Raw genomic sequence first — 13,509 nt, 5'->3', positions numbered from 1 at the left:
CTCAACAGCTATAGGAGGATGGTGATGAGTCTCATCCTTTCCCTGCATGCGCAGCATCTTCAGCACGCTCACAAATACCATGTTTGCACCAGCAAACTCTTTGTCCTTCATCAAGCAAATCTGACGATTATAAGGTGGCATTTTGAGATGCCGGTTTAAGCCAGCACGCATTGACTTGTAGCTTGCCACACTGTAGGTATTTCCATCATGATTCCTTATTGTGTAATAAAACTCTCTTAAGATATCATTGAGTTCACTTACTGGGACCAATTCAAAGCTAGGATCCTTGCCATTTTTGGCCAGCCATTGTTTTAATAGGTTAGCTGCCCAGCCAGTCTGCTTGTGGGTGTTTTTGATGCTCTTAGCATCCTCTTCCTCTTCCTCCAAGCCAAAGAGGACATCCTCGGGGAAGTTAAAATTCGTCTGTGCTGCTTCTACCGCTTCTTTATTTTCTGATGAAGTCTCTTCCTGTTTCAACTGCTTTTCGAAACAATTGATCAAAGTTGTACCATCAAATATGCCACAGGTATACGGCACACAGCGAACTACTTTTTGTTCTGAGAGCTGTGAAGTGTGGAGTAATACATAATATTTTGGATTTTACATAACAAAAAGCAGGTGGCATTAACTGGATTTTTCAAACGATAGGGCATGTCAATTTCCTACCTCACTAGCCAATTAAAATGCATCAGGTCCTTCTTTATTAACCATGGCATTACACATGCTTTAACTGATTTGACTGAAAGCAAACCTAGAAACGTACACTATAACAGAAGACTGAAAACCGGAAAGCATCACGTGTCTTATTTCCCTCCTTGCTCACCTTCCATTGCTAAATACCACCATCACACACAATCTGTTTTTCTAAAATCTTTTCCGGGTTTCAGGCTCTACCAAAGAAGAAAAATTCCAAAATATGCATCTTATATTGAAAATTAATTCTTAAAACCATACATCTGTCATCCATTCTGGTACTGAATTTCCTACATATCAAGTACTGACAAATGTTTTAATAGCTATAATCCACAGGTATCTTTGAAAAATGAAGTTCCAAACAACCATTCTTTATGAAATACCTTAATAAAAAGGTAGAGTGAGGCACAGTTTATACTCTATAATATTGGTTATCTTTTTCAGACTATTTCTGCAACAGGTGTAAAACAGAATCTTGTCCAGTATATTTTCTTCTTGCTTTGAAATACAATTCAGATTTAACTGTACCTTGAAACACTATTAAATGTGGAAATTTTGGCTCAAAGAAATTTATTTTATTCCCCTTAATGAAATGACTTCCAGTTAACAGCAGTGTAAGTATGAGGTGCTTTGTGAAATATCTGTATGCAGACATAAAATTAATTAAGAATAATTTTAAATAGCTTAATGTCAACCTTTAAATTTCAAAGCAAGTTCAACAAATCTTAGACAAGGAATCCAGAAGTACTGCAAGTTCTCCTTTATCATGAAGTAGTTATTCCTGAAGAAAGTTTCTTTTCCTTTTTTTTTTTTCCTATGACATACGGTAATGAAATATTAGAACCCCAATTCTTATTAACTTCTGGATTAGTGTGGAAATGAGAGAGCTGCAATAATTTACAGAGTATTTGTAGCTTTAAGTTCAAGCCCTTCAGACAAAAACTGGGCAGGGTTTTCTTTTGTATGTTAGCTCTGTTGTATCAGACATGTTTTTAGTGTGCTCCTGAACTGCTAACTCATCTACTTACACAAACCCCATCAGAAAACTTCTGAAAAGATTATCAGAAGCTCATGCTCCAAGTAATACTCTGGATCAGAAGAAGAAGAAAAATACAAATGGACAGAAACTAGAAAGGATAGCACAAAAAAAGAAACTAAAATTGTTTCATCATGAGCAATAAAGGTAAAGAACTTTCCTCCTGTGGATTGTAACTTTAGAATTTTATATAGAAACATAATCAACAACCTACCTGTGTTGCTCCTTCAGCAGTTCGCTTGTTTGCCGAAGTATCTGTTGGTGGCCTGCTTGTCTGGTTTTCTGAGGGGTCAAGAAATTGTTCATTTGCAGTATCTAATCAGTACTAAATACTGCTATCCACTATACAAATTTGGAAGCAATATTCAAAATTGTTTGATACTAAACATTCAGTATGTGGCACATTTAATATTTTTCAGCCCTAATTTTCAATTGTAAGTATTCAAGCTTGATTACTGCCATTTTTCAGAGGGAACAGAAGATACAGAAAAGCAAAATGGCACTTTCCAGCCTAGAAGCAGTATGTTTCCTTCCTTGAGAGTCTGACAGTGTATTTAAAATATTTTATGAACAATTCCCTTGCCTATCTGAGGACAAATCCTAACTCCAAATTCTCCTCCCTCTATATGTAAACTGACAAGATATTAAACTGAAAAAAATTACAGTTAACACTTTTGTACAAAAAACTGACTGAACAGATGGTTAAACAGACTGCAAAATACGTTACTGAGACGATTTGCGCAGGGAGACTGAGTATCTTTATTACCTCAGCCATACATATATCTACACTAGCAACTTAAGCAGAAGTTGCTTGAATATTTGATGTAAACATTTAAATCCAAATTCTCCCTTCTCATTCCTTTTCATTTTAACCAGAGCTTGTCAGCAACAGTGCTGGCCCAAAGCAGTGTTTCAATTCTGGTGAGAAAACTACTAGGGTATACACTAAGGCTATATGCACTAGAGAAAACCAGACACATTTTTGGACACATAGGCTCTTCCTTTGGTCACTGTGCCTGATCTGTCACAACCCTTTTTATGTTGTATTAAAATCATTATATTAGCTTTAGAGTGAAAAATCAATACAAAGCATATAACTGTGCAACTTTACGGAAGATGTATTTTAACACAGGTAACTTAGAGATGGGAAAATGAAATAAAACTACTTCTGATGTCAAGCTCTGCTTAAGTTCATTTTAACATCATATTGTGCCAATGAGAAACTTGCTGTAATTCCAACTCACTTAGAAATCTTGAGGACCTCTTAGAAAAAAAAATTTTCAAGGTATGTAAAATCAGAAGTGCAGAGAATCATCATGGCATAGCCAAAGATGGAGAGAAAGTATTTTAAAATAGTTAATCTCAATACCGTATTTGAACATTCATTGTGTTCAGAGACTTTATTTTAAAAACAATAAATGTACTTCTTTGGAACTAGGTTAGTATTCAGTTGTGGTTTCCCCCCCATTTTGTTTAAGTGTTGTGAAAATTAAGTTAATAATTATACTTTCCTTTCAGTACGCCTTTTCTTAGAAAAGCAGCCAGATTATTTTGAGAGGCTATATTAAAAATAAATACCAAGCTGTTAATGGTAGAATAGGAGTTTCTGATTTCATGCTAGGAATAATATAAATCAAGTTCTAAATAAAACAAAGCTTACAGAGCCACACTGCTGACTCTTTCTAAAGAGAGATGATTTTCAACAATGGCTAAAACACATCTATGACAGAGATGATTTTGATCTTGACAATTTCAACAGAAAGGCAACCCAGAAGGAACATCTCGGTAAAATACACAAACAAATTTCCACAGGAGTGGAGTTTTGTGTTTTCCTTTGACAACTATTTTCCTTTCCCAGTGTCAACATTCAAGCATAACTTACCAACTCTGGGTGCTGTAACGGTGGGTGGTTCAATAGGAGCTGTATTACTAAATGCAGAGAGGGGAATCTTCATCTGTAGGGGGGCTCGACTGCTGGTAGCATTATAAAGTCCTGAAGTACCCACTGTGGGCAAAGTAGTCCTTGTGGCCTGGGCAACAGGATGTGCAGTAGAAACAGCCTGTACCGCCAATGTTGTGCCTACTGACCCAGCACTGGCTGGAGAGTTCCTTTGAATACCAGGACTGGGCACAGATGGGCTGTTATTTGGTTTAGTTGGGTTAGTTGATGCCAAAGACACTGTAGTTTTGGTAAGGCTACCAACTGTAGATGAGCTTTGTACAGATATAAATTCAACGTTGCCTGACTGTTGGTTAGTGACCAAAGTCCCTGTGTGACCTTGCAGGAGCTGAGGCTGGGACGACACTGCAACAGGTACATGCAAGATTACGGGCAAAGACTGCAATGAGACAGACACTGACTGAGTGCTGCCACTGGGCACTTGGTTAGTGCCTACAACCGTAGCTGTGTTAGATGTGGGAAGAACTGTTGTTGTCAAAGAGCTGGTGGAGGTCACTGGAGTCTGAGGCTTAGGATGTCCACTGACAACTGTCAGAGGCGCAGCAAGACCGGAAGCTGGCACTACACCAAAAAAAAAAAAAAAAACAAAAAAACAAACAAGTATTTGAACCACACAGGCAGTTTCACTCCAACACAACAAACGGAAATGATTTCTGATGAGGGTGGTGAGACACTGGAATAGGTTGTCTGGAGAAGTTATGTATGCCCCATCATTGTAAGTGTTCAAAGTCAGGTTGGACAGGGCTTTGAGCAACCTGATCTAGTGAAAGATGCCCTGGCCCATGGCAGGGGGGTTGGACTAGATGATCTTTAAAGGTCCCTTCCAACCCAAACCATTCTATGATTCTATGAAAAAAGTGGTGTATGGTTAACTTATTGCTAAGAAAGGCTATAGATACTCTTTTTCTGTTGTATACTCTGATATTCAATGGTGTAGTTAAAGATACAGTCAATACTGTACTTCTGTTTGGAAGAACTACATACAAATAGCAAAAAATTAAGATATACAAAGAACTACAACACAAACAGGCTTGAAGGAAGCTCCAAGATTTAACTGTTGAAAACAATGAACTATAGCATTTTAAACACTCATTGCAGAAATGGTAGAACAACTGGTCCTTCAGAAAACACAAGAAAAGAAAAACTAAGTCAGTTACAACTAACTTGCTTTGTATAGGTAGGACCTCGTATCCAGAAGGTTCCACTTAAACCAAGTATTAATGTGTCAGAGAAGATACTCGCTTTTAAGCAACAAAATTTCGGGATTTAATCTAAAGATCAGGAGCATAATACACTACAGAAAGCCAGTACGTGCCTACTATGAGATGATTCTGTGGAAAAGATTCAGATTCAATATCAGGTAAACTATTTTTAAAACTAAGGATGGTGTGACTACGATGAATATAATTAATGATGATTTTGATTCTACATTCCCTATAAAATTCTAATTTAGGAATTCAATTTTTCAACTTGATTCCCTTAAGAAATGGGGCTTGTGACTTTCTTTAGTTCCCCAATCAACTTCTGTAGCTATTGGTTAGAGGGGAAAATATGAGCATGATATGGCCTTTGAGCGACGTGTCTCACTTCTTGGCAGCTGAGAGCCTGCAAGTTTTGCTGCCATACCCAGCAAGTAGTCTCCTGAAGTATCTAATTTACCCACATGTTCTGGTTGGCCAAATCAACAATCTTTTTCCCTTACCTGGTAAGCACGCTACACAAATATAAACTGGGAATGTGGTAGGGAGCTAAAAATAATGATTTTTGATGTCAGCAAAAAAAGCTATAAGATGTGGTTTTGCTCTGTTCAGTTAGTTCCATTTAACGGAAAACAATAAAACCTCTTTTGGGCCCCTCACTACAAGAAGGACATTGAGCGTGTCCAAAGAAGGGCAAGGAAGTTGGTGAAGGGTCTAGAGCACGAGTCTTATGAGGAGCGGCTGAGGGAACTGGGGTTGTTTAGTCTGGAGACAAGGAGGCTCAGGGGAGACCTTATTGCTCTCTACAACTACCTGAAAGGAGGTTGTTGCAAGGTGGGTGTCGGTCTTTCCTCGCAAGTAACAAGCAATAAGGTGAGAGGAAATGGCCTCAAGTTGCGCCAGGGGAGGTTTAGATTGGATATTAGGAAAAATTTCTTCACTGAAAGGGTAGTCAGGCACTGGAACAGGCTGCCCAGGGAAGTGGTTGAGTCCCCATCGCTGGAGGTATTTAAAAGACGTGTAGACGTCGTGCTAGGGACATGGTTTACTGGTGGACTTGGCAGTGCTAGGTTAACAGTTGGACTTGATGATCTTAAAGGTCTTTTCCAACGTAAATGATCCTATGATTCTAAGAAGTGTGTTTACAGTCCATAGGCAGCTTCTTACCTGCATTCACAGGGGCCTGAAAAGTTGCTGGTGTGCTCTCTCCTACATTCCTCTTTGACTCCAGCATCTGCCTCACTGTGCCAGCATTTCTGGGGAATGAAATTTCAGTTCACATTTCTCAATGAGCCACACCAGGTATAATTATGAACAGTACAATGATGAAAAAAAACCCTTATTTTACAGCTATTCTTTTCATTGAGATTTTCTAAACCCATTTATCTTCTGCCCCCCATGCAAATTAACTTTGGATACTCCTCTACTAAAAAAAAAAAAAAAAAAAAAAAAAAAAAAGGCAGAATTATTGGTAAATTTTCAAGTGCTTGCACCAAGTTTGCCTTTCACCATGAGAATTTTCCTTTCCTTGAAATTAAAATTCCATTTTATCCATTATTTTTTAACCACTGAAACAACACTCATCTCAGTTTACCTAAGAATGGATTCAATACTGTTTATTTGTGACTTCTGTGAAAGAAAATTGAATTGTACAATTGAAGATCAATGAAGGAAAAGGAAGAGCACTTTAATTAAAAAAAAGAAAATACATGGATTATCTATTACACTAGGTATCTCAAGTATCCTATTGTAAATTTTAACATGATCACAGTGATGCAGTGTGCTTACCGATATGTCGCATTGTTTGTGTTTGTAGTGTCACTTGCTGCTTTCCCTGGAGACAGAGGTGCATTTGGTGAATTCTAAAGAAAAAAAAAAAAGAGAGAGAGAGAAAAGCCATAACAAAACAACCATAAGTCAGCTTGCAAACTTATGCTTTCATTATTTTTCATATTTATTCATTTCTGTGCGAGATCTACATTTTCTGGAGTCAACACTACAGGAGAGCTTGACATGTTTTACAACCCTCCAAAACCTCCTTGGTCCTACCTGTCTCCCTCTCCTATATCCTCCCTTTTTTTAAGTCTCTTGTGTTTAAGTTTGTATAGCATGGGAATCAAAATTTCTTCTTGAATGTTAATGGACTTTTAGCTTCCATTTCTTCACAGTAATTAATCCAAAATACTCATTCTAGACACTGACAAATACTATTGTTTGTAACCATTCCTCCCCTCTCTCCCCTCCCCCCTCAAAAATCAAGGTACTCGGATTCATTCTTATTTACTCTGTACTCTTCATATGTAAGTAAATCTAATTTACTTCAATGCAGTTTAAGGTGCTTTCACACTAATAATGCCTAAAGAACCTTCTGTACAAATCAGAATTACATAACAGATGTTAAAAGACTATTCTTTGATATCACTGCCTGTAACCAAACAAGACAAACCTACTTTGTGAACACCACTGAATAACCAGGTCACATCTTTCTGCATATAGAATATCTTTATTTTTCACCACAAGGTTTAAGCTAACTCAGAAAAACAAATACAACAAATCTAGTTCTTACTTCCTGTCTTTTCTTCAAGTCCTCCCTGGCTGCTCCAAACCGCTTTGTCAATCTAGCAATTTTAGCCTAAATGGGAAGAAGATGAAAACAAACAAAGAGACAGACAGACAAAACCATAAATATCCTCTCCAAGAACCATCAAAGAAATTATATAAGCTAAAAGATACATAATTAAGACATCAAGTCAAAGGCCATTTTCATATCAGGGGAAATTATTCTTCCTTGAAATACAGTACAACTATATTACTTCAGAGCAGCAGAAAGACACACGTGTATCGCAACCAAGGTATCTTAGAGACAACTTGAATTATTTTCCTTTCTATTCGCAATTGCACAAACAGAATCCATCTTGTAGAGGTTCACGCAATATTCTGCATGAATGAAAGCAACTGAAAGCACTTGACTGTTTTAATGCCTTATGTACCAACCGTATTGAAAAACACACCCTTTTTTGCCTTTCGTATTATCTACTCTTCCCCCATTTATCCTATTTCTCCCTCTCACTGATACACTACATATCACACACACCTTACTGTCAGCTTTGTTCTTTTCTACTCTATTTGATGTTCAGGTGTCAGGTTCATTATCTTAAGCACCATTCTTACATCTCATCTTTTACTTCTTGTGCTTCCCTCAATATACTATTTGGTGACCATTCCTTCTGTAATTAGCATTACAAGATCCTAATTTAGCCTGTCTAGGTTGCAGTTCTGATGGCTGACTTATTCTGGAGGCAGTAGCTGTGCCACTTGTTCTAATCAGGTACTTTTTCTTTTCTCCCCTACCTCCCCCCCCCCGCCCCGCCCCCCAAAGAAGAGTTAAATTCTTCTTACAAACTCCTGAAAACACTAGGTTAGCACTCGAAGAACAGAAGTTTTTAAAAAACAAGTGCGTTTTATATACCATGATTTCAGAACTTCTTACTTAAAAGGAGCTGGTCCATTTAGAAACCCCACCTCTTTCACGTTTTTTACAAAGCAACATGACAGGATACAATTATAGTCTGCCTTTAATTACATTTACATTTCAATTTCTGTTGTCTTTTACAATGTAGAAGTCTTTTGGAGCACCTTGCATAATAAAACCAAGTAAGCTTAGATTGCAAGTATATTAACATCAACACATTCACAGCCTTATACGATGTTATTAATTCGATACTGTGGTTGATGGCTAAAGATGCTGATAAACAAGTATACTGAAAGAGTCTTAGACAGCACTCAACAAAAAGTCAACATAAGATGCCTGGGGCAGCGAGGGGGAAGAGTTATGTAGTAAGAATTGGTCTGGCAAACTCCATACTTTTTTTTATGTTAAAAGTAAAATAGCCTTATTGTTTGAATTTGTTACGACATAAGCTTTTAATTGTCTTGTCACTTCAAAATTCTTTGATTTTTATGATGGTCCTCATCCTACACCACTACGTACATCATTTCTATAGTGAGTGCAAGAAAGCATACTGCATTCAACGCTAGCTATTTGTTTCCGTGCTAGAACGTAATTATTTAGTTTCTGGGGAAATAACACAGATAAGTGTCATGTGATGTTTCTTTGAACATTCTACAAAGTCCAGTGCTATTGTCCCCTCCTTTCTGCACTTTTCTGTTTTTAAGCAAATTTCTGGTTTCAAAGAGGCATTAGATATTTTCATACTTAACATTTATTTGAAGAATGTCTAAACTGAACAGAAGAGAGGAAAAGCTGTTTACTAACAGCTAATTAATCAGTTCACCAGAAGGCAGATTTACTTTGGGTTTTTTTGATGATTAATTGGTTGCTTGCTTTTTTCTGAGTAGGCAAACAGAATTTTACAACTCAAAAGCAACATTAGTATTTGCTGCTTCCCTCTACCTTCCCTTTGTGGAGTCAAAATGGTTTCCCTACTGACAACTACAGAAAACTTACTACCAAAGGTCGAGGAACTTATTTTTAAATTTGACTCTAGTATGCAGTTCAACACACAAACACTCACCTGTAGTTCAGTAAGCACAGTTTTATGCCTCTTGTTACATTCTACTTTCTCTATTCGGGTTTTCAAGTCTGCCAGAGTCTTGTCAAATACAGCACACTGTAAAGCAGTAAGTTTTTCTTCTAACAGTCTCTGGATAACCTGCAAAATTATTATAAAAAACAGAAAAATAGCAATGCAATCCCAGAATTTGGGAGACCATCTATAAAAATATTCTCAACTCTTAACAAGTATCCTGCTACTAACAGAACAATGACAACGGCTGTGCCGTGTCAATCAAATGAATCTATAGTCACCCATAAGCATGTGGTGGCACAGCTAAGAAAAGTTTCTACATCTATTTTGGCAAATACCAATGGTCCCTCTTCGCCATTAATTCAAGAAATTACTTCCATTGCAGTATGATAAGTGTATAAAACCTTATTACATATTAAAAGAACCGTAACAACACAAGATATTTTCATGAAGTGCTGTGTTTACACAAATTAATTTTTCCTCTTACTTTTCTGTTCTTGAGAGGGGCACTGGCATTCAAAGAACAGAAACTAAAGACATTCAACAAAACTTTATTTCTGAGATGCGTTTTCCCCTAGCAGAAATGCCCTGTGTTGCTTTTCTTGCAGAAGCTAAAAATGGAAAAAAGAAGAGACTGATTTCCGCAAAGTTTACTTGTTACACTTAAAATTTAATTTTTTTCTCCCTCCTATACCTGTTGCACTACAAAAATTTTCCTTAGAAAACAAAAATAAACAAGCAACAAACGTGGTTCAGTTTTCTGCATCCTACGTTAACAAAGCTACAACCCACACTAGCTAACTAATGGAAGAAGGGCACATTTTTCTTTTCTTCAAGAAAGTAGGTTTCTTTACATGCCAATGGTGCAATCAGGCAAATAACAGCTGTAAAAAAATCTACAAAACACTATGTTGGTTGCACTTGTTTGGAAACAGACTTTCTTTAAAGCTAGGTACACAATAAAGCACACCACAAACCTTTACCACACTGAAATACCTCCTTTGCTAAGATTCTCCATCTATAGTCACATGAGACTTAAGAGTTTAAATATTTAATACATTTCAAATATAACTTGCAACATATTTTTCAAATTATATTTGGTCTCTTCTTAAAAGTAGGGCTATATAGGACTTTATATGAATTAAGCCACCTTTGTTATTTGAATTACATCCAGTTTTCAACCACAAAAAAGAGAAAGTGTTTGGACAGGCAGGGAGCACGTGGGAAAGGATAGTTAATTCATAGATGGTAAGACAAGTGACAGGTGTGTGTTTGCCATCTTCGCTCTGCACCTTCAATTCTACCTTTTGTAATTTTTGATCAACATCCCTTCTGGCTGTAATTTTTACTTGGAGTTCTGCTTCATAATCTTCTCCCATGTACCGACGACGTTTAGAACGAACACTGTCCATGTCCTCAGATTTGGAACGTTTTCTCCTCAATACTTCACCTGGAACAATTAGATACAAATGTTCGTGAGAAAGCTTTGAAAAAACAGGTATCTGCATAATGCCATGATTATTATGAAGTTTCATTTGTCCCCAGTTTAAGCTTTTTCATCCTAAACCACTAAGAATGCCTTTGGAAAAACAAGATGTTTGACGACATCAAAGCAGAACAACAGTCCCTTTGACCTCTGTATATTGCTGCCCTGTTAGTGAGTTCTGCTTTGTGAGTCACCAAACCACTGCCCCAAATGCAAAATGGCTCTAGTACCCCCATTCCCTTCTCCAGAACTTGCCTCCAGTTCTTCCTGCTCCTATCAGCACCATCCCATAATGAAACATGGTTTCTGCATGCTTCAAAAACAAAACCCTCTTCTGAAAAAGGAACCCTTTTCTCAGGATTCCAGCCAAATAAAACTACATCTCGTTCTGCCTGTGGCAGCAATGAGCTTTTTTCCTACCTGTCATAAAGTTTCAACCAGTACCTCCAATCCCTGACTGAAAAAACATTCAAACCTTTTTCTTACTTCTTGGGTAAGAAAGAAAGTAAAAATCTAACAAAAGAACAGGCTCAAAACAGAACTATATTATAAAAGTCATTTTCATCACAGTGTTGAAACACAAAAGAACCAAAAGAGACCTCATTCACTCCTCCAGCTGCTGGCACTGTATCCTTTAGACATGCACATATAAAACAACAAGCCTAGGTAAATTATCAGGAAGGGAAGCTACAGAGCATACTGTGGGTACGTGACCACCATCAAAGCACCAAAGACCACAGCCCCAACCCCCCCAAACCTGAGGATGATACAGAAAAAACAGAATTAGTAGTACATCAACGAAGATTCACTGGAGACTGCAATAGCATAACAAATAGTTCCTTTCCACTGCCATTTTTTCTTATTTTTTCTTAAGTATTACATACACTCTGAGTCATATTTCTAACTTCACAAATTTTTTATAGTCTGATTTTTTTGATGGTTAGATTTCTGATGGTTTCAGTCTAATCTGATGGCTTCTGATTTTTTTTTTTTGAGTTGCACTAAAAATGCACTAACGTACTAAAAGTTATTAAAAGGTAATATTTTAAAATCTGCATGACAACCTAGGTTATTTTTAAAAGTTTGTGAAAGCTTAGGTCCTCAAATTTTAGTTAAGTTTTACAGGGCCACAGGGTTCTTCATAAACATTTGCAGAATGCTGAATATTTGCAAGCAATGTAAATGTCTAAGGTATGATTTTTATTTTTATTTTTTTTTTAAGAATAACAGTAAACAGTGGAAAACGAAGGAAGAAAAAAAAAAAGGTACATCTCCAGCTTTCTTTCATCCATCAGAAAAACTTGTAGAAACAAAATTATAAAAAACCTGAATAGTTAGAACACTATTCCCAGACTAGTCAAGACAAGTTCATTAGGATCTTCCATACAACTCTTTCCTACTCCCAGTCAGCCTAACCAATGAATAGTACAACAAGTAGTTTGTAACATTCAAGAGCTACTTACATATTTAACAGAACATGTTTAATGTTCAGGTAATTTGTTCTGAAGCAGATGCTACATCTAATTTTACTGCAGTTAGATTCTCTCAAAGAGCCTCAGGGTGCTTGCTACTAGTGGAAAGGAAAGGATATGTAAAGGAGGCTGTGACTTCTAGGAAACTCCAACAGCTTCTAATGAGCTGCATCAGCTGTTCTTGATCAAAGGGTGCTTTGTGCTTATGTTCCAGCTGAATTCCTTATGGAGGCTCAAACACCCTTTCAGCAGGTCCTAGGAGAGGCCTATGTTACTGCTGGGCCTACAGCACAGCTCCCAGAGAGCAGCTAACAAACACAGCACAGCGGGGCGCACAGAAAGGGGATGGTCCCTGCAGTCAGTAATGGTGGTGATGTACCACATGGTGTGGTCTCTGGCAGCCACTGGAACAACTCTCCCGGTAATGTCAGAGCCTCCACCCAGACTGAGCTATTTTGGGGGAAGATATGGCTTTGCAAGTCTTGAGCTGCAGGTATTATCTTGGGCCTCCCATTCTGGCTGAGGCTATGGCAGAGGGAGATGAGCTTCTTGGCTACAGAAGGTGCAAACTAGTGGGAGAGCTGTGTTGGCAAGTTAAAAGAGCTATGGGACGAGGTCAGAGAATGGCACAGCATCGGAAATTATGAGAAACAGATTGACTGGATATACTCCAAGATCCTGCAGCCTCAAGAACTGTAACACCCAGCTGTACCAAAGGAGGTACAGTCAGAGCCTGAGCTTATCCAGATGGGAAATGGAGACTTCCATGATGACAAAGGCCGGAAGCACCAGAACAGCAGCCCCCGCTCTGCCTGCAGATGTACAGGACAACGACAGATTTGGTTCAGTGCCCTCATAGCAGATATGGGGCTGGGAGCTGTGCCCAGTGAAATGTCTGAATTGGCTAAGCCTGAGCGATGCAGTACCACTACAGATTAGCAGCAAGTGACTCCCTGCCTGCAGGGGGCAGAGGCCCCCATCTGCCAGGGACAGGTGACCTATGAGAAAGGTAAAGTCACTGTGGGTGGGAATGGGGTTAGGAAAGCCAAAGCTCACCTTAAGCTGAATCTGGTGAGGGACATGAAGAGCAACAAGAAGGGCTTCTACTAGTATACC

The 13,509-nt window shown here is 38.0% G+C and overlaps 1 protein-coding gene across 11 annotated transcripts in view; it reads right to left on the bottom strand.

Moving 5' to 3' along the window:
- Positions 1 to 13,509, bottom strand: part of ATF7IP (activating transcription factor 7 interacting protein) — a 110,366-nt gene that overhangs the window by 30,983 nt on the left and 65,874 nt on the right. For 6 of the 11 annotated variants that reach the window (XM_087767990.1, XM_087767992.1, XM_087767988.1 and 3 more), the window contains 8 exons: positions 10,740 to 10,885; positions 9,424 to 9,561; positions 7,455 to 7,520; positions 6,677 to 6,750; positions 6,056 to 6,144; positions 3,612 to 4,250; positions 1,944 to 2,011; positions 262 to 564 (listed from right to left, as the gene is read on the bottom strand). In XM_087767990.1, the coding sequence (XP_087624116.1) occupies positions 262 to 564; positions 1,944 to 2,011; positions 3,612 to 4,250; positions 6,056 to 6,144; positions 6,677 to 6,750; positions 7,455 to 7,520; positions 9,424 to 9,561; positions 10,740 to 10,885 (1,523 nt within the window). The remainder of the gene's footprint in view (positions 1 to 261; positions 565 to 1,943; positions 2,012 to 3,611; positions 4,251 to 6,055; positions 6,145 to 6,676; positions 6,751 to 7,454; positions 7,521 to 9,423; positions 9,562 to 10,739; positions 10,886 to 13,509) is intronic. The other 5 variants (XM_087767998.1, XM_087767999.1, XM_087767996.1 and 2 more) reach the window with 4 other exon arrangements.

This window comes from Nipponia nippon, unplaced genomic scaffold, assembly GCF_047370975.1.
Source record: "Nipponia nippon isolate SJK-2023a ecotype South Korea unplaced genomic scaffold, ASM4737097v1 scaffold_3, whole genome shotgun sequence".
Classification (NCBI taxonomy): domain Eukaryota; kingdom Metazoa; phylum Chordata; class Aves; order Pelecaniformes; family Threskiornithidae; genus Nipponia; species Nipponia nippon.
This window is presented reverse-complemented; position numbering and strand designations above follow the sequence as displayed.